This window comes from Homarus americanus, unplaced genomic scaffold (genome assembly GCF_018991925.1).
Source record: "Homarus americanus isolate GMGI-L3 unplaced genomic scaffold, GMGI_Hamer_2.0 scaffold51859, whole genome shotgun sequence".
Classification (NCBI taxonomy): domain Eukaryota; kingdom Metazoa; phylum Arthropoda; class Malacostraca; order Decapoda; family Nephropidae; genus Homarus; species Homarus americanus.
The window spans coordinates 7,285,105-7,307,123 of record NW_024711292.1 but is presented as its reverse complement, the minus strand read 5'-3'; the positions used below and the strand labels follow the sequence as shown (position 1 = coordinate 7,307,123).

The following is a 22,019-nucleotide window of genomic DNA, read 5'->3' as shown; positions in this document are numbered from 1 at the left end:
CAAGTATAAGACAGATATTGCCACGTGTCCAGGGACTTGTAACAGGACTTCAATAACATATATATTAAACATAGATATATTCATTAAAAACAACAGGAACTCGACAGATCATTTTATTTATTAATGTTTCCTAAGTAGAAGATGGAAAATCTACTACAAAATCAATGACAAAAAGTTTTGAAAAGTGTAGTACAGGTAAGAGACGTCAGTAGCTCCCAGTATTACTCATTATGTAGTAGAGGTAAGAGACGTCAGTAGCTCCCAGTATAACTCATTATGTAGTACAGGTAAGAGACGTCAGTAGCTCCCAGTATTACTCATTATGTAGTACAGGTAAGAGACGTCGTGAGTTCCCAATTATAATAATTATGTGGTATAATTGAAAAAGGACGTGATGGCTTCAATATAACTCATTATGTAGTACAGGTAAGGGAACGTCAGTGATTCCCAGTATAACTAATTATGTAGTACGGAGTAAGAGACATTCAGTGGCTTCAATATAACTCATTATGTAGTACAGGTAAGAGACGTCAGAAAACCAGTATAACTCCATTTATGTAGTACAATTGAGACGTCAGAAGCTCCCAGTATAACTCATTATGCATTTTTTGGAGTAAGAGACATTAAAGTAGCCAATATAACTCATTATGTAGTACAGTGAAGTCATTGGTTCTGAGTATAATAATTATGTAGTACAGGTAGAGACGTCAGTGGCTCCCAGTATAACTATTATGTGGTACCAGGTGAGACGTCAGTAACTCCCAGTGTAACTCATTATATAGTACAGGTAGAGAGACGTCAGTAGCTCCAGTGTAACTCATTATGTAGAACAGGTAAGAGACGTCAGTAGCTCAATTATAACTGAATTATCGCATTTAGACAGAGACATTGATAGTTCCCAGAGTATAACTAATTATATGTAAATAAAGGTAAAGAGACGTCAGTAGCTCAGTATAACTCTTAATGTAGTACGGTGAGACATCCGGTGGCTCCGAGGTATAACTAATTGTAAGAGTACAGGTAAGGGGCGTCAGTGGCTCAGTATAATAATTATGTAGTACAGAATTAAGGACGTCAGTATCTTCGAGTATAATGTAATGTAGTACAGGTAAGAGACGTCAGTAGCTCCCAGTACCGCTTCTAATTATGGTGCAGGTAAAGAAGCGTCGTGGCTCCAGTATAACTAATTATGTATGAGTACGAATTGAGACGTCAGTAGCTCCCAGTATAACTCATTATGAGCTGAGTAAGAGACGTCAGTATCTTCCAGTATAACTCATATTACTTCTTAGTGCAGAGACGTCAGTGGCTCCAGTATAACTCATTATGTAGTAGTACAGTGAGACGTCAGTATCTTCGTTATATCATAATGTAGTACTTAATGTAGTACAGGTAGAGACGTCAGTAACCATTATAACTAATTATGTGATTAAAGTAAGAGACGTCAGTATCTCCCAATATAACTCATTATGTAGTACAGGGTGAGACGTCAGTAGCTCCCAGTACAACTAATTATTGTAGTGCAGGTAGAGACGTCAGTAGCTCCCAGTATAACTAATTATGTAATTGCAGGTAAGACGTCAGTAGCTTCCAGTATAACTTATTATGTAGAACAGGTAAGAGACGTCAGTAGCTCCCAGTACAACTAATTATGTAGTGCAGGTAAGAGACGTCAGTAGCTCCCAGTATAACTAATTATGTAGTGGGTAAGACGTCAGTAGTTCCCAGTATAACTCATTATGTAGTAGGGTAAGAGACGTCAGTATCTTCCCAGTATAACTCATTATGTAGTACAGGTAAGAGACGTCAGTAGCTCCAGTATAACTAATTATGTAGTACAGGTAAGGGCGTCAGTAGCTCCCAGTATAACATTATGTAGTACAGGTAAGACGTCAGTAGTTCCCCGTATAACTCATTATGTAGTACAGGTGACGTCAGTAGCTTCCAGTATAACTCATTATGTAGTAAGGTAAGAGACGTCAGTACTCCAGTACAACTCATTATATGTTAGGTAGAGACGTCAGTAGCTCCCAGTATAACTCATTATGTAGTACAGGTAGAGACGTCAGTAGTTTCAGTATAATTAATTATGTAGTACAGGTAAGAGACGTCAGTATCTTCCAGTATAACTCATTATGTAGAACAGGTAAGAGACGTCAGTAGCTCCAGTACAACTAATTATATGTAGTGCAGGTAAGTCTATAACCCCACAGTGTAGAACAGTAAGAGACGTCATAGCTACCACAGTATAACTAATTATGTAATAAAGGTAAGTAGACGTCAGTATCTTCCAGTATGTAACTCATTATGTAGAACAGTAAGAGACGTCAGTAGCTCCCAGTACAACCAATTATGTAGTGCAGGTAAGAGACGCCGCATCTTCCAGTATAACTCATTATGTAGAACAGGTAAGAGACGCTGTGCAGCTCCTAGTACAACTAATTATGTAGTGCAGGTGGCGAGAGACGTCAGTATCTTCCAGTATAACTCATTATGTAGAACAGGTAAGAGACGCTGTAGCTACTGCAATCTGCCAATTATAGGGCCAAAGGTAAGAGACGCTGGGGCCTTCCAGTATAACCTATTATGTGTGGAACAGGTAAGAGACGTCAGTAGTTCCCAGTATAACTCATTATGTAGTACAGGTAAGAGACGTCAGTAGCTCCCAGTATAACTAATTATGTAGTACAAGTAAGAGACGTCAGTAGCTCCCAGTATAACTCATTATGTTGTACAGGTAAGAGACGTCAGTAGCTCCCAGTATAACTAATTATGTAGTACAAGTAAGAGACGTCAGTAGCTCCCAGTGTCACTAATTATGTAGTACAGGTAAGAGACGTCAGTAGCTCCCAGTGTCACTAATTATGTAGTACAGGTAAGAGACGTCAGTAGCTCCCAGTATAACTAATTATGTAGTACAGGTAAGAGACGTCAGTAGCTCCCAGTATAACTCATTATGTAGAACAGGTAAGAGACGTCAGTAGCCCCCAACATAAATCACAGTAAGAAGGTTGCCGCAGGTCAAGCAGGTCACAACCACAACTGCGGAATGTCTCGCGCAAGTATATGAAAATAACTTCAGAAAAATTGTATACAAGTAACCGAAAAAACGACCAGGAAAATAAAGAAGGCGAGAATTCAATTCGTTTAGGAATTTTGTTTGCCTTTGACAGCGAAAATTATTGCAAATGAGGTTTTTGCCATGAAGCACGTAGAGCCTCGCACCCACGACAAACTTTACTATGAAATTCAGGCATGCGAGAGAAATTGGCGTTATTGTCACCATGTCATGTTACGTTTTATCGGATAGTTTACGAATTACAAATATGGAATTACTGATCATTGTTCGTTCTCTTGGTATGTCAATCACAGCGTGTCAGGATTTGTGAATATTGAGTTTATTAGGAAATGATCTTTTGGACGATGGACATTTCATTAATTCGACTCGACAATTTAATCTGAACAGTGGAAATATTTACCCTGTTGTATTCAGTGAGGATTAAATTCCACCTGTATAATTATTATTCATCACTCATGACACACCTCAATATGCCCCCCCCCTTCGTAGAGACACACACCCATTCACACCCACCATATAAGCTTACTTCCTCCCCAGACACCCTCCCACATTGCCACCCCCCCAATGCTCTACTCCATCACTACTAATCATCCCTGCCGTACAACTAAACTTACGCACTACTAACCACCCCAGCACTAATAACCACCCCTGCTGTACTACTAACCACCCTAGCACTATTAACCACCCCTGCACTATTAACCACCCTTGCTGTACTACTAACCATCCCAACTACTAACCACCCCAACTACTAACCACCCCAGTACTAATAACCACCCAACACTACTAACCACCTCAACACTACTAACCAACCCTGTATTACTAACCACCCCAACACTACTAACCACCCCAGCACTACTAACCATCCCAATACTACTAACCACTCCAGCACTACTAAACACCCCAGCACTACTAACCACCCTAATACTACTAACCACCCCCAGCACTACTAACCATCCCTGCACTACTAACTATGGACGTCTCCTTCACAGGTTCGAGATGAGCTTCGGTCAACCCAGCCGTATGAGGACCACATCCACCCGGACAACTTGGCTGGGCGTCGGTCCTGCTGGTTCACGTGACGCAGCCCTTTCTTTAGGTCTTCTCCCGCTGTCCTCCTCCTCTCCTTCCTCCTCTCCCTCCTGCTCTGCTGCCTTCACCTTCCAACCAGCAAGAAGACACAAGGGGAGTGAAGAAGACCAACAACAAGAGGGGGAGGTGGAGAAGAGAGAGAACGAGAGAGAAAGAGAGAGAGAGAGAGGAATAGTGTCATTCCAGTTACTTCAGGAGGTTCGTCTAGAACTCTAGATGAAACATACTGGAAACTCAGGAGGCAGAAAGAGAGAAAGTTCGAGGTATTGTTTGTGAATTTATTTCTCTTTCTGGACCTGAAAAAAAATAATATCGTGATTCTGAAATTATACTGAAACTGAATATTGTTTGTGATATGACTCTAGAAAAGGAAAACTTTTGTGTCAAGTGTCTTTCTGGAATACTATATCATGTTTGCAACTTCGTACTCAAACTGTAGATCATAATTATGTGTGTGTGTGTGTGTGTGTGTGTTGTATCATGCTGGCAATAAAGATCGGTTACTTCAGCCACTTTAGAATCGAACATCGTGTGTGTGTGTGTGTGTGTGTGTGTTTTACGCCACTACGGACCTGACAATCTTGTGTTGGGGAGTCAGCCCAAGACTAATGATTGCGTCTCAAGTCTGTCCGTCTCTGGATATCGTGCGGCTGACGTTATTCCGGTACTAAAGATCTTGTTTGTGGCGTCTTTCTCGAGCTGGAAATAGCATTGCACTTGTTTGGAATGGAAGTTAATGCGTTCCACGTCTTTCTGCAGGTTTATATGGATCCATTAATGTCATTCTGGAAGTGAGGAGTTCATAACCACTTATTGTTAGTTTATGATGGAACTAATTACCCCTTACAGTGTGGCTTAAGGAAGAGACCATTCTTGAACAACATTATAGTGTCCGGCATGATGCTGAAGCTCATTGTTGTTTATGTGATATTACTGTTGAGTCGAAAACTGTATTATCGATCTCGCTGTCAAGATAATTACTGTGACACAAGCTTGAAAATTCTCCACCGGTAGTGGGATAACTTATTTAAAAAGTGAAAGTTTGTTTTGAAAATTTGAAAATCCTTCAGCAATCATATGAGTGAAGTGAAAAAAATCTGAAATTTGGAGGAACTACTTTATTGTGACATTTGTGTACTGACTTCACGTGGACGTGCACCCATCTGGTGAAGACAATATGAATTGTAAATTAATTCGCCAACTTGTGACAATGTGTTTTGCAGTGTTTATATAAAAGACACCAAAAGGTGATTTGTACAAGTATAAACAAAATGCCATTTTGATCTATATCTCTGTAATATATGAGGGGGAGTGTATCATAGAGCTAAAAACAAAGTGTCATTTTGTGATGTTTCTATGTAGGTCACAAAATGTTTAAACTTGAAACAAAGTGTCTTTTGAACTTTTTTTCTAGAAATCTCACTGATAGAAATGTCTTTTGGAATATTTAACACAGCATCTCTTTTTTTTCGACTTCAGAGTTTAGGATCGCCATGTCCTTTTGTGAATAGAGCATTTTGGGACCGACCGTAGAATAAAGTAGTTTAACGTAGATGTCCATCCCGAGCTTACAAAATATGATTCTTCTTTACACTCTGGCCACGCACCAGTGTTTGTTGTTCTTGGCCTAATGTTTACAAGGTCACCACACTTGAAGATTGACTTATATATATATATATATATATATATATATATATATATATATATATATATATATATATATATATATATATATATATATATATATAAACTATACATATATATACTGTATATCTTAACGCCATTTTGAGACAAAAGTGTACATAAAAAAATCTAGTTTCTTGTAATTTTTTCAGGTAAAAATGCTCTTGTGAAGCAAATCTGTCCTTAAGTCTCTCTCTCTCTTATACGTGTTTGTGAATAATAGACTGTTGAAAGGTTTTACTGTTATTTTTACTGATATATGATCTAATAAAGAATAATCGCACAAATATGTAAGCAGATAGTTATAAATCTTGGTGATTTGTGAACATTTATATGGTGGTGACTGGTCAGGCAGGCCCCAGTCTTAACAGGCCTCTACCTAACCATTAAGACTGAAGGTTTTGGGACCCATTAGGGCTGGGGCCTATTAGAACTGGGGCCCATTTGACTTGTAGTCTATATGATGTATTACTGAATTTTTTGTGAGGGAGGAACTTTGTTTATGAAGGGAGTCTGAAGACGCTATTGATGCATTTAATGATGATATTTGTTAATTATTCGATCTGTTTTGCATCACTTTGATTTAAAGGAAAAATCGAAAATTCTTTGAGTGAACATACTGTATGCCTCTGTGGACTGAAAATTGACGAAATAAGGGAAATGAGGCCACGACAGGTCCTTTTTCTCGTTTCTCATAAACTATATACAGAATATTTAACTTGATACATCTGAGAATAATGTAGTTGTGAAATTGATATAATACTTGGTACCAGACGAATGACTCCAGCAAAGCTTCGCAAAAGGTAAAACAAAAAAAATGTGGCCTGTATTTTCCTTCAACCAATAATGGCGAGCAACTTTGGTCTGCGTCCTTTTACAACTGAGAAGATGAAAGGCCCCTTTTTAGGGTGGGGGAGGGAGGTGGGGGGGGGGTGCAGGCTGCGTTTCGGTGCAGCTCAGATGTTAAAGAAATCTTTTGCTACCTTCTCCACGGAACTCAAAGTGGTGAGAAGCCTTTTGAAGTTTCCCCTGAAGGATCCCGAGTCTGGCGTTCATGAATGGGGGCAAAGACTGAGGAATACTTTTTTTTTATACCTACCGGTGGCCAACATGCTGAGAGGGCCAAGTAGTGAACCTATAATTGATACAGTGAATACAACACGACAACAGCTGAAGATGCTGCTCCTTACACTGCTCTGTACTCCAAGAGCGAGGGAGTAAGTCTGACTGGCTGCAGGTACGAGCTATTAACTAATAAAAAGTAAAATTAAAATCAGTACCATAGGAGCATTATAGAAACACTCGACAAATGTTCCCATATATTAGTATAAGTACAGAGGACCAATATACCTATAAGGCTAAGCGTCTTTATTATTTCAGGCTTACACATTGACCGTAGCTTTGGTCTTATGGTCATCACTACCTGGTGGGGTGATGTACATTAGAAGGCCAAGGAGTACGTCTTACTGTATATCCGCCGGTACTGATAACTTGTCTCGTATTTTCCCACAAATTAAAGTTAAACTGGGAGTGACATAAAAAGGAAATTAAGTTACCGTAGAACAAGTGCTTAAGTTAGTAAAAGTAAATTGTTCAAAAAGGAAATTCACGATTATCTTTACAACTTTTTTTTTTCGTGTAGAGGCGGCCGACTGTGGCCGTGGTGCTTCCTGTGACGTGCCGGAGATGTGAATCATATCAGAAGATTTAACCTATGTATAAGGTTAAGACTAAGGGTACGAAGTCTAGTAATTAACAACCATAAATTACTGACAATTATGCATTGGTCAGTGGAACAACAGAAAGGAGGAATTTTCCGTTTTAACGTGACAAAAATAAAGTTCTTCACTAAATTATTAAGTTTCATGAGATCTACGACGACAAGTTCTCCATACAGTATTGAGCTGCGCTTCCCTCTTTTCCTTCCCTTCATGAACCTCGTAGCCTTTTGTGGATGTTCTTCTAACATCCGCGCGGAGAGAAGGCAACTATTTAACAAAATATTAAGGTAATGTTTTATTCACTAGACAAGTGGACCAAATTTGTCGCTACCGCTTGGGAGGCACAAACGTGCAAACGATGGTTGCCGTACGTGAGCCAGGGAGCGTGTTATTGTGCACGGAATCCACTACCCAATATATTAGAATCTCATTAATATAAAGGCTAAAAAATTTGCTCTGGATTTGTTCGAGGAATGATTTTTGAAGAGGTGGATCATCTCTCATTTGCCAAGTTCGTAGTTTGGCGTTCGTTTTGCGCTCAACAGAACGCCATCAACAGGGGGAGACGTTTTTCTATAGTTCGCTGCTTATTTTACGTTTTAAGGCAGTTGAGAAGCGTCAACTCGATGATGACAAAAAACTGTTATCAGATGATAGAGAGGGAGAGTTTGTTCCTGTAGCGACGATGGCAATGAAAGATGTGATGGTCCACTGAATAGCGTTTGCAGTGCCTATCAGGGGGAAATGGGTCACTGCTATAATGATGATAGACTAACTATTGTCATGGTGATGATGATGATGGCAGGTGATGGTGATGACAGCATATGCTGCTATAGGTGTAAGGATAAAGTGCGCTGATATATCGTCGGGATGGGAATGGATAAAAATTATGTCTTTTAAACCCTTGAGTGCCATGACTTTAACCCCCTGAGTGCCATGTCCTCTTACAGTACTGAAGGTAATAGGATAATATATTTAAAAGGTTGAGACGTCGTACTCAAGGGGGTAAGATACAAAGCGGGTGTGTTATGGTGGTATTCTGGTGCTAACGAAATGTCAGAGCTTAGACTGCTACTCTAATAACATCTTGTTTGGTAATCTTAATTTAACTAATAAGATTATGCCTCATTTTACAGGCCAATAGCAATGATGACCCACTTCTGTTGCAATCCCAAATGTGTTGCTGTAATTTGTTGCGAAATAACGAATTTAGTAAAAAAGAGAAGTTATTAGAGATAACGCGAGGCAGAAATACATTTAGACTTTCAGTATATTTATGAAAAACAAATAATATTTGGAAACGGAACTTCATGAGCGAATGAAGATACTACCTCGGTTGGGGGATGTTTCGCTTTCAAGATTCACTGACTCAGCAGACGGCGGTTTGTGTGTGTTCACAGGACCGGAGAGAGAGGATCAGGGGTGGGAAGGAGGTGTAAGAGATGCAGCCGGAGCACACTATATGAACCCAGAAAGCTCTCTTGCCTCGCTCTGTTATATCGTGTGTGCAAATGAGATAGCCACATAATTTAGCTCGACTGAACACAGGGGCAGGACTTATTGAACTGTTTTATATGAACTGATATTTGAAACGTTGTAGTTAATCAGGTTGCATTATGAAATGTCTATTATGTTTATACTGTAAAGATATTTATATGGTAAGTCTTAGTCCTTTATTACATCTCGAGGTTACTGGTACTCCAAGGTGACGTCACTAACACTAGTTCTGAAGGTGCTTTTTACCTCTTGATAAAGTTTGATAAGATATAAACTTTATCTTTTGGTGAAACAAGTCCTTCTTCATAACCAATAATAGCAATACAATTATTATATATATATATATATATATATATATATATATATATATATATATATATATATATATATATATATATATATATATATATATATATATATATATATATCCAAATTAAGCTTCACTAAATCATACATCAGTCACTAAACAGAGTGGTGAACTCTGGAATAAAGTGCTGTGTCATGATTCCCTGTGTTTCATGTTTGTCTTCCTCTTTCTTTCTCCTGGTCTTGGCTTGTTACCCAGTAAGGTAAGAACGGTAATGATTAAGAGGAGCTTTCTGACGATCGGGAGTGACTCTGTTATTATTGTTGTACTACTCAAAAACACAGAGGTTGTTTGATCCTCACTATATATATATATAAAGTATATATATATATATATATATATATATATATATATATATATATATATATATATATATATATATATATATATATATATATATATATATATATATATATATATATATATATATAATCATTTACCATCACCACTATATAACGTGGTGGTTTTGATTTATTTTTCCTTGATATAGTCTTCCATATCTTTACTATTTATTTACTTTTTTGTATGACTTTTGATATATTGAATCCTTCTTTAACACCTCACGTCATATGGTAATCATTTGTACGTTTCTTTTCTGATCTGTTTTATGATGTTTGTTTCTCTCTGTTATGTCGATATTTTTTTGTCCTTCATGTCACCTAAAGGTTATTTCAACTTAACTACCACACGTTACTGCAGCAGCCAACCTTGACCTCTCCCACGCACGCAGGGCAGGGTCGCGCCCTGTGCACCCTGAGGCTATCAATCAACAGAGACGTAGAGATAATACACTAATATAAAAAATATATAAAGCTTGGCGACAAACTAAACCTCTGCCGTGCGGACCTGTAGTGTCGATTTCTCTGTCCACACATTCACAACCCTGTAAAGTGTTCACGATTTAGAGACCATTGTTGACTTTGTAGAACTTTATGTGAGATAAGAGATCCACGCTGTGTTGTAAATTGTATACCAGACTCCGTAGTTTTCTTTCATAATCCTGTTTTATAGGATCTTATGTGGGGTTTAGAACGTTCCTTTGATGCTTCCTTACATAGTTTTCTACATGCCAGGCCTTTAGTACTGATGCAAAGATGTTTTCACATTCGGGTCTTTGTACCGAAGGCTTTAGACTTTTATTGCCAAATTAAATGGGTTTAAGCATATTGTGTATGTATCATTATCCTTACCTCATGACCCCACACCTGAGCGCCTGCCACACCGTACTCCTGACACGTGTGACCAAAGCCAAAGGTAGTATTATGAGTGGTTTTTCCGGGAATAATTATATATAAACATCTATGTATATATAATTCATTACAACAAATAATATACTGGTTCATGTTCAGTGGATTTGTTTTGTTATTCGTTCTGTGACAACAACACGCGCACACATTTCAAATAAACTTTTGAATGAACTGAAAACTAGTGTAGAAATTGTGTATTCTGAATAATATAAATCCTGTCCGAATTCTCCTCTATTACATCATCACAAACGAGTGAAATAGAACCCAAACAAAAGTTCATGAAACCTCTCTCTCTCTCTCTTTCTCCAAATTTAGTTCAAATTTATTTTATACGTGTAATTAATATTGAAGGTCTGAGTGAGGACACTATTTTACCTTTCAGAATTACAACTTGAAACGTCTTGAGACATCGCTTGAGATAACGTGTGTCCCCAAGTAGGCTACATATTGACTCATCTTAATGCGTTCGAGTGTGAATAAAATGTTCCTGTTTTTTATCCCTGTTTGTATTAACTGTTCTTTCAGTACTCAGTGTTGGGTCTCATTAACTGCTCGAACACGGACCTGAAACCTTACCAAAAATAATCTTGCCTAACCTAACCTAACTCATCCAAACCTTGATAAAACATAACTACCTTAACAAATCTCTAACCTAAACCCAACTTAATATAATCTAATACTATCTAAGCAACACTAAATCTAACCTAACTAATCCCGAAGCTAAACCCAACTTTAACACACCTCCGGAAACGAACCCACGATGTTAGCATGAATATTCGCTTTCAGGTCCGTGAATTAGTTTGGCTCAGTGACGCTCTCGCCATATTCTCCATGTCGCTGTCTTTACCACTCAGTTTTGGTGTTGTTTTCTTTTGCTCTTTAATTTTTGTGAGGAGTTTTGTTCCAAGGTGAAGAATAGTGAAAGTCAGTGAAGAAAACACGGGGAAAGGAGCGAGACAACATGTAGAAGAAATACCGACACTACTGTACCATGGTCGTCGTGTCTTCGTCGTCTTCACCTTACATACGCCGTTCAGTGTGATTCCTAGCATACAGATTGATCCACAGTGATTCTTTCTAATTCGTGTTAACGATTGTACACATACATACACACATATACACATGCACAAATAAATTTCTCACGCATACAAATACCCCTAACAACAAATCCAGCGCCACACACACACACACACACACACACACACACACACACACACACACACACACATATTCCCTACACAACGCCACGCCATACAATATAAATACCAGACTCGAGAGCAGTTCTCCCGCCCTCCAAGGACCGGGTAATTTTGCGCCACAATATTCAGAACGCTGACTCATGAAATATCAATACAGGTACAGTCATTTGCACGCGGTTTTGTAACAGTGGAGTTGGTGCTATTACAGTTGCTGACAAAATACCCTGGACACTTGGCAGTACAGTATCTAGTATGTAAGTACTTGAGGATCATTAGGTGAGGGAGAATGGAATTTTAACGTTTTTCTCTGATTTTTCTTTGGGTTAAGGTGTGTTTTTTCCATTTTGTGCTACCGTCATAATGTGTGATGAAAACAGCGTTATTATATAAAACCAATCAAATATATGGCACACAAGTAGATGCCAGGTATTGCCAAGTTTCAGTGAATGTTGTCCGTAAGGGTACAGGTATACTGCAGGTATAGTCCTATCGATATTATAACGTAATAGGAATAGTTGTTTCTTTATCCTAAATATAAACCAAAATATGTGTACATCGGTGTAAGTTCATGAAGGTGTTATAAAGTACAGGTCCATTAAGTTTCGTATGGTTACGAAGCGAAAATTGGTGCCTTATCTAAGAATAGAGACATATAGTAATTAATATAAGTACAATTTCAAGTATTAAGTACAGGTAGAGGTACAGTAATTATCGAGGGGTGACATGCCTAACGTGCGGTGGTTAACCGGGCGTGAAATTCTACCACAGTCGTGACCTCAACCGAGATGTGAACAGAAAATATATAACACTAACTTCTCCATGTAATTTGAAGTGATGTTCTGCCTCACAGCTGTTGAGAACGAGGCTCACGACCTCCTGACACACTTTATAATGAACACCCACTCACCAACAAACACCAACACTCACCAACACCACCAACACCCACTAACACTCACCAACACCCACCAACACCCACCAGCACCCACCAACACACCAACAACCACCAACACCCACCAACACCTACCAACACTCACCAACACTCACCAACACCACAAACACCCACCAACACCCACCAACACCACCAACACCTACCAACATTCACCAACACCCACCAACACCCACCAGCACCCACCAACAATCACCAACAACCACCAACACCCACCAACACCCACCAACACCAGCAACACCTACCAACACTCTACCAACACCCACCAACACCCACCAGCACCCACCACACCCACCAACACTCACCAACACCCACCAACACCACCAGACACTCACCAACACTCACCGACACCACCAACACTCACCAACACCCACCAACACCACCAACACCACCAACACCACCGACACCACCTAACACTCACCAACACCACCAACACCCACCAACACTCACCAACACTCACCGAATCACCAACACTCACCAACACCCACCAACACCCACCAACACCCACCAACACTCCACCAACCATCAACACCCACCAACACTCCACCAACACTCACCAACACCCACCAACACCAGCAACACCTACCAACACTCACCAACACCTACCACCAACACCCACCAAACACCCACCAACACCCACCAACACCTACCAACACACACCAACACTCACCAACACCCACCAACACTCACCAACACCCACCAACACTCACCAACACCTACCAAGCACCCACCAACACCCACCAACACTCACCACCAACCAACCACACCAACCAACACCGCCAACACCCACCAACACCCACCAACACCCACCAACACCCACCAACACCCACCAACACTCCACCAACACCTACCAGCACCCACCAACACCCACCAACACTCACCACCAACCAACCACACCAACCAACACCGCCAACACCCACCAACACCCACCAACACTCACCAACACCTACCAGCACCCACCAACACCCACCAACACTCACCACCAACCAACCACACCAACCAACACCGCCAACACCCACCAACACCCACCAACACTCATCAACACTCACCACCAACCATCAACACCAACCAACACCGCCAACACCCACCAACACCCACCAACACCCACCAACACTCACCAACACCCACCAACACTCACCAACACCTACCAGCACCCACCAACACCCACCAACACTCACCACCAACCAACCACACCAACCAACACCGCCAACACCCACCAACACCCACCAACACCCACCAACACTACCCACCAACCAACCACACCAACCAACACCGCCAACACCTACCAGCACCCACCAACACCAACCAACACTCACCACCAACCAACCACACCAACCAACACCGCCAACACCCACCAACACTCATCAACACTCACCACCAACCATCAACACCAACCAACACCGCCAACACCCACCAACACCCACCAACACTCACCAACACTCACCACCAACCATCAACACCAACCACACCGCCAACACTCACCAACACCACAAACACCCACCAACACCCACCAACACCCACCAACACTCACCAACACCTACCAGCACCCACCAACACCCACCACTCACCACCAACCAACCACACCAACCAACACCGCCAACACCCACCAACACCCACCAACACTCATCAACACTCACCACCAACCATCAACACCAACCAACACCGCCAACACCCACCAACACTCATCAACACCGCCAACACCCACCAACACCCACCAACACTCATCAACACTCACCACCAACCATCAACACCAACCAACACCGCCAACACCCACCAACACTCATCAACACTCACCACCAACCAACCACACCAACCAACACCGCCAACACCCACCAACACCCACCAACACTCATCAACACTCACCACCAACCAACCACACCAACCAACACCGCCAACACCCACCAACACTCATCAACACCCACCAACACCCACCAACACTCATCAACACTCACCACCAACCATCAACACCAACCAACACCGCCAACACCCACCAACACTCATCAACACTCACCACCAACCATCAACACCAACCAACACCGCCAACACCCACCAACACCCACCAACACTCACCACCAACCAACCACACCAACCAACACCGCCAACACCCACCAACACCCACCAACACCCACCAACACTCACCAACACCCACCAACACCCACCAACACCGCCAACACCCACCAACACTCATCAACACTCCACCACCAACCATCAACACCAACCAACACCGCCAACACACCACCAACACCCACCAACACTCACCCAGCTCACCCACCAACACTCACCAACACCCACCAACACCCACCAACACCGCCAACACCCACCAACACTCATCAACACTCACCACCAACCATCAACACCAACCAACACCGCAACACCACCAACACTCATCAACACTCACCAACACCCACCAACACCCACCAACACTCATCAACACTCACCACCAACCAACCACACAACCAACACCGCCAACACCCACCAACACCCACACCACCAGCACCCCCAACACCACCAACACCGCCCAACGCACCAACACCTCACCGCACCAACCAACCACGCAACCAACACCGCCAACACCCACCCACCCACCACTCAACCACCACAACCATCAACACCAACCAACACCGCCAACACCCACCAACTCTCACCCAACCATCAACACAACCAACACCACTACACTCACCAACACCACAGCACCACCAACACCCACCAACACCCACCAACACTCACAACACCCACCAACACCCACCACCAGCCACCACCACCAACACCGCCAACACCACCAACACTCATCAACACTCCACCACAGCCATCAACACCAACCACACTCACCACCAACCATCAGCACCAACCAACACCACACTCACCAACACCCACCAACACTCCCGCAACACTCACCAGCACCGCCAACACCCACCAGCACTCACCACCAACCATCAACACCAACCAACACCACCACTCACCCAGCACCCACCAGCCCACCAACACCCACCAGCACCCACAACACCCACCCAGCACCCACCAGCACTCACCAACACCGCCAGCACCCACAACACCACCACCAACCATCAACACAACCAACACCACCACACTCACCAACACCCACCAACACCCACCAACACCACCAACACCCACCAACACCCACCAACACACACACACACAAACACACCAACACCTCCCATCACCCCCAACACCACCAGCGCCCACCAACACCCACCAACACACCCACACCCCAGCACCTCCCATCATCCCCAACACACACCAACACACACAAACACACACCAACACCTCCCCATCACCCCCCAACACCACCACACTCACCAACACTCCAGCACCACCAACACACACAAACACACACCAACACCTCCCATCACCCCCAACACACACCAACACACAAACACACACCAACACCTCCCCATCACCCCCAACCACCACCACACTCCCAGCCTCACCAACACTCACCAACACCCACCAACACACAACCAGCGACACCTCCCATCACCCCCAACCACACACCAACACACACAAACACACCAACACCTCCCATCAAACACACACCCCCACACTCACCAACACTCACCAACACCCACCAACACACACAAACACACCAACACCTCCCCATCACCCAACACACACCAACACACACACCAACACCTCCCCATCATCCCCCAACACACACAACACACAAACACACACCAACACCTCCCCATCACCCCCAACACACACCAACACACCAACACCTCATCACCCCCAACACACACCAGCACCTCAAACACCAGCACCTCCCTCATCCCAACACACACCAACACACCAACACACACCAACACACACCAACACACACACCAACACCTCCCCATCACCCTAACACACACCAACACACAAACACACACCACACTCCCCATCACCCCAACACACACAAACACACACCAACACACACACCAACACACACCAACACACACACCAACACCTCCCCATCACCCCAACACACCAACACAAACACACCAACACCTCCCATCACCCCCAACACACACCAACACACACCAACACACACCAACACACACCAACACACACACCAACACCTCCCCATCACCCCAACACACACCAACACACACAAACACACAGCACCTCCCCATCATCCCCAACACACACCAACCTCCCCATCACCCCCAACACACACCACCACACTCACCAACCTCCTAACACCCACCAACACACACAAACCACACACCAACACCTCCCCATCACCCCAACACACACCACCACACTCACCAACACCCACCAACACACAAACACACCAACACCTCCCCATCACCCCCCAACACACCACACTCTGCAACCCACAACACCACCAACACACACAAACACCCTCATCACCCCAACACACACAAACCTCTTACCTCCCCCTCACCCCCAACACACCACCACACAGCACTCAACACCCACCAACACACACAAACACACACAAACACCTCCCCACATCACCCCAACACCAGCACACAAACACACACCTCACCAACACCTCCCCATCACCCCCAACACACACCCCTCACCAGCACTCACCAACACACATCAACACACCAACACACACCAACACCTCCCCATCATCCCCAACACACACCAACACACACAAACACACTGACCTCCCCCATCACCCCAACACACACCACCACACTCACCAACACTCACCAACACATCCAACACACCAACACACACACCAACACCTCCCATCATCCCCCAACACACCAACACACACAAACACACACCAACACCTCCCATCATCCCCAACACACACCAACACACCAACACACACCCACACACCAACACCTCCCATCACCCCCCAAGACACACCAACACACACTAACACCTCCCCATCAACCCCAACACATCAACACACACCAACACACCTCCTTTATCCCCATCATCATAACACACACCAACACCTCCCCATCATCCCCAACACACACCAACACACCCCGACACATTCAGTAACAAACTCATCTAAGTTAATTGGTTGTTTGGTTAATAAAAAAAAAAAATTTTGACTCGGGGGATTAGCAGGTGTTGTGGGTGTGAGGAGTGAGACAAGCTGGATGTAGGTGGGTGTGGAGAATCAATGTGTTAGGAATGATGTTGATGTGTGAATATGTGGGTGAGGAAATGATTTGACAGTGTGGTGGGGGTGAGAGAACGATGTAGTGTGAAGGAGACCAAGGGGAAGTGAGTTGGAGGAAAATGAAGAAAGAAGAGTGAGGGACTTGATATGGTGAAAGAGACAGAAATGAAAAGATGAGAGGAGGTGATAATGGGGAAGAAAGAGAGTATGGAAGAAAGGAGGAATAGGGAGAAGAGAAGTGATTAAAAGAATGAGGAATATGAAGGATAAAAGAGATACAGAAACAAAGGGAGAGAGAATATAATGGAAAAGGAGACAAGGAGGGTAAAGGAGGAGAAAAGAAACAGCATAGAAAGAGGCAATGGTTGAGAGAGTGACTGGTGAAGATAATAGAAAAGAGGGAGGCGGAGAGGAAGAATGTGCGTTGGGTTCGGAAGTTAGATGAAGGAAGGAGGCAGGTGGAAGAAAGGAGGAATAGAGAGGAGGATGAGGCAGACAGAAAGGAGGAAGGAAGGTGGAACGAGGAAGAAGACCCGGTACTGGAGGAACATCACGACATAAAAATATCACACTATAAATACCGCTCTGAAGGCGCTGGCCAGTTTTTCCACCAGTTTTTGCCATCTACGTAATGAGCTTCTGCGTAACAGAAATAAAATAGCAAAACGGAGAATAAGTTTTCTCATTTCTCATGTTCTTGTAAAAATATTTAACTAAAAACAAATAATATAATATAGTTTTTAATTTACATAAATATGCACTCAAGGAAGAAAATAATAAAAAACAAATATTTTTTTCGTTTATATTGCATTCACATAGGAAAAAATAGCCTAAAATATAAACATTATTTATTCCAATTATACATAAAGTTGCACCCTGTGAAAAGAATGTCTCCTTAAATTTACATAAAAAATGCAGCAGACATAAAAAAAAAAAAAGCAAAACATGTACATTTTTTGCGTTATATAAAAATGTATTTTACTTTTGATTTTTTTTTTTTTGAGTTGTGTGACCTAAATTTCGATGTGGTTTTGAATATACTTTTTTTTAATACATCGTAAGCCCAAATGCCCGAGAGAGTTCACACTGGACCTGATTGTATGTTGAACTGTAGGTGTTGGTCAGGCCAGAATATTGGTGCCAGTAAAACTCTTGTTGTTATATTGTATTTCTTAGGAGGTGTTTTGGCTGCCGGGATTATCAACACCTTCTCTACTATGTTATTTGTTGTTGTTTGCTTGTGGTTGTTGTTGTTTGATTGTTATTGTTAATTAGTTATATATATTTGATTGTTGATGTTTTGAATATTGTTGTTGTCGTTTTTTTGCTGTATGATTTGTTTGTCTTGTTTTTTAGATTGTTTGTTAATCTTTAGTTGTCGTCGTTTGTAGTTGTCCATATATAGTTGTGTATGTTTCGTTGTTGTTGTTGTTTGCTGTTATTTGGAGTATTGATTTGTTTGGCTTTGGTACCAGGCTGCTTATTATATTAAACGATTTAAATTTACAACATTGTATGGAAGGTGACGTTATAGAGTGGCGATTAAATATCTTTGTTTTGCTGCTGGCTGGATACACAAAATATATTACGATACTTCCTGTGACCCATAAACAATGTACTGCTTATGTGGTCTTCTGATTAACAGTACATGAAGTAGTGATGATCTCATACCCAATCAATATGTACTAGTGACCTTTTGTACTAGTGATCCTCTTAGCACTTGTGACCTTTTAGCACTAGTGATCTTTTAGCATCAGTGACCGTTTTTTTTAGCATCTGTGGCCTTTTTAGCACTAGTGTTGTTTTAGCACTAGTTCTTTTTCATTTTAACACTATTGACGCATAAGTGACCTTTTAAGCATTTATTACCTTGAACTCAGACTCATAAATCAGTAGACTGGAGAAACACAACTGCAGTTCACAACTTTTGGTGTGAAATGCGGTGTAGATGTATGTAAACTGACTTCACATTAACATGAGGAATAGGGAACCAATACTATATCATAATCACCAGGCCATGGACACCAGAGTTATAGCTGTGTAACCCGGTGACCCAATATGACCAGGTGAGTTACTTAAACAATATAATGTCGGAACACCTGAAGAATCTCACACCTAGCTTTTTCACCTAAAGGTTAACTACCCTATACTATTTGATGGATGGGGTTGGGGTGAGGTTGGGGAGGATTGAGGTTGGGTTAGCGTTAGGAAGGTTGGTTGATTAGCGTTAGGAGGTTAGCATTAGTTAGCGTTAGGGTGGTTAATCTTTGGGTGAAATAAATTGGGATGGAGATTTATTTGGGTGTTAAGTCAACAGTGAACAAGCTCTATTTATGGTGAAACAACAACCTCAGTCTTAGAAAAATATATACCTTCTTTTAACCCAGTGAATCCAAATCAACAGAAACTTTCCTTTTACTCACGGATTCTTACTTATGAAGGGTCATTGATCATGGGGCATGGAAATTCAATTTACGATTCAGATACCATAATTTGGATCTTAGCAACCAGTAACACTTAAATTAATGTGTTTTTCTCTAGGGCGACGTCACTCTACCTCTATAATATCACTATCACTGGTCTATGGGGTTGCGTTCAGAATCAAATAATTAAAGAACAGGATGGACAGGACGGTCGGACAGATGGATGGGAAGAACGTGGAAGCATGATATCCGAATTAATACTTCCTTAACTGGTATTAGTTGGTCAGGATAATGCAAGCGGGAGGTACTACGACTTACTTAGCTTCTTCTGGCAAGGCAGCCGAGTGAGTTAAACAGTGACTCGCAATTCTCTCTCTTGTTCTGGGGAATGAAACTCATCAGAACTTGAACCATTATTTGGTGGTAGTCTCACAAGGCAGAAGATAAGACTGTTCAGCTGCCACTTCTTACATGACTTTAAGATTATGTTGTTAAATGTAATTCTAAAAGTTATCTACTATTATGGACAATCTTGGTTAGAGATCAGAAATTTTAATTCCTCTTGTATAACATAACACTACACAAGGTATATTTGTACACCGATCACTATACCACGAAAGATTGAGACTGACTGAACGATAGGCAGGTATATAAATATCAAAAAATTCAGAGGATTTATAATTATATTTTCGTCGGGGGATTTTTTTAGGCGGAACTTTTATTATATGACTCTTGCGATATATATTTTTTCCCAATTCTTTTCTTCCACCGTCTCTGTCTTAGAACCACTGTATTATGTCTCATGGTATTAAAATAACATTAATTAACATCTTATATGTTCTTTTGATGTAATTAATAGGTTAACGTTTTGTTTGGTTCCATCGATTTTGGGTGAAGTGTGTTTGTATTGTTTAGCATGGGGTGCTTTGTTGCATGTGGAGGCTAAGAGAAATATGTTTGTTGGATCTCGTGCTCAGGAGAGGATTGAAATTTATGTGAAACTAGAAGTCTGCCCGTGAAATTATCGACATCTGTATGTATATTATGTATGTTGTTATATGTATTTACCTTATATATTTTATTTTTTTGTCTGATGGAGTGGCTGGCATTGCCCTGTTTCATGTCATAGTTGATTGTGTCTGGCGACACTGGAGTGCTAATGTACCACTTCGACATGTTGCCTGAGAGGGTCAGAGGGGGGTCAGTTGACCCTTAGTGTAGGACTACCTGAGCTTGTGGAGCGCACCTTGTATATTCCGTTATTAAGAACCTACAGAACTCTACATGTGTTTGTGTTCACCCCTGTAGTTAGAACCAAGTACTGAACATCTCTGGGCAGTGGGTTGTGATCGATTGGTGGAAATAGGGTTCGTGTGAAGTCGGCGGTATTGACTTGTCTTCGTCATCAGTCTATGGTATCCAAAATTCGTTTGAATTCAGCGGTTTTTTGTTGCATGAACGGTTTCCTGTGAAGTGTCTGCTTGGCCCTGGTGTGTCTATAGTGTTAAGTGTTGTCCTTGTTTTAAGGATTCTCTTATGTGGAAGGGTTATATAGGGTATTGTGAGAGTGGGCGTCAGCGCGATGTAGTTTTCTGGGGTGTCTTCCCAATGCTCACCCCTACTGCTGGCCTCCTTCAGCTCACTGCGTTTAACCCACA

General features: G+C 42.2%; 1 protein-coding gene across 1 annotated transcript in view; it reads left to right on the top strand.

Annotated features, from left to right (window-relative positions):
• LOC121876650 (dipeptidase 1-like) overlaps positions 1-5,892 on the top strand; it is a gene marked incomplete at its 5' end in the record, with an annotated part of 225,465 nt that extends 219,573 nt beyond the window's left edge. Inside the window, 1 exon segment of the mRNA XM_042382005.1 lies at positions 4,069-5,892. Within this exon segment, the coding sequence (XP_042237939.1) occupies positions 4,069-4,158 (90 nt within the window).
• Positions 5,893-22,019: the final 16,127 nt, after the last annotated feature.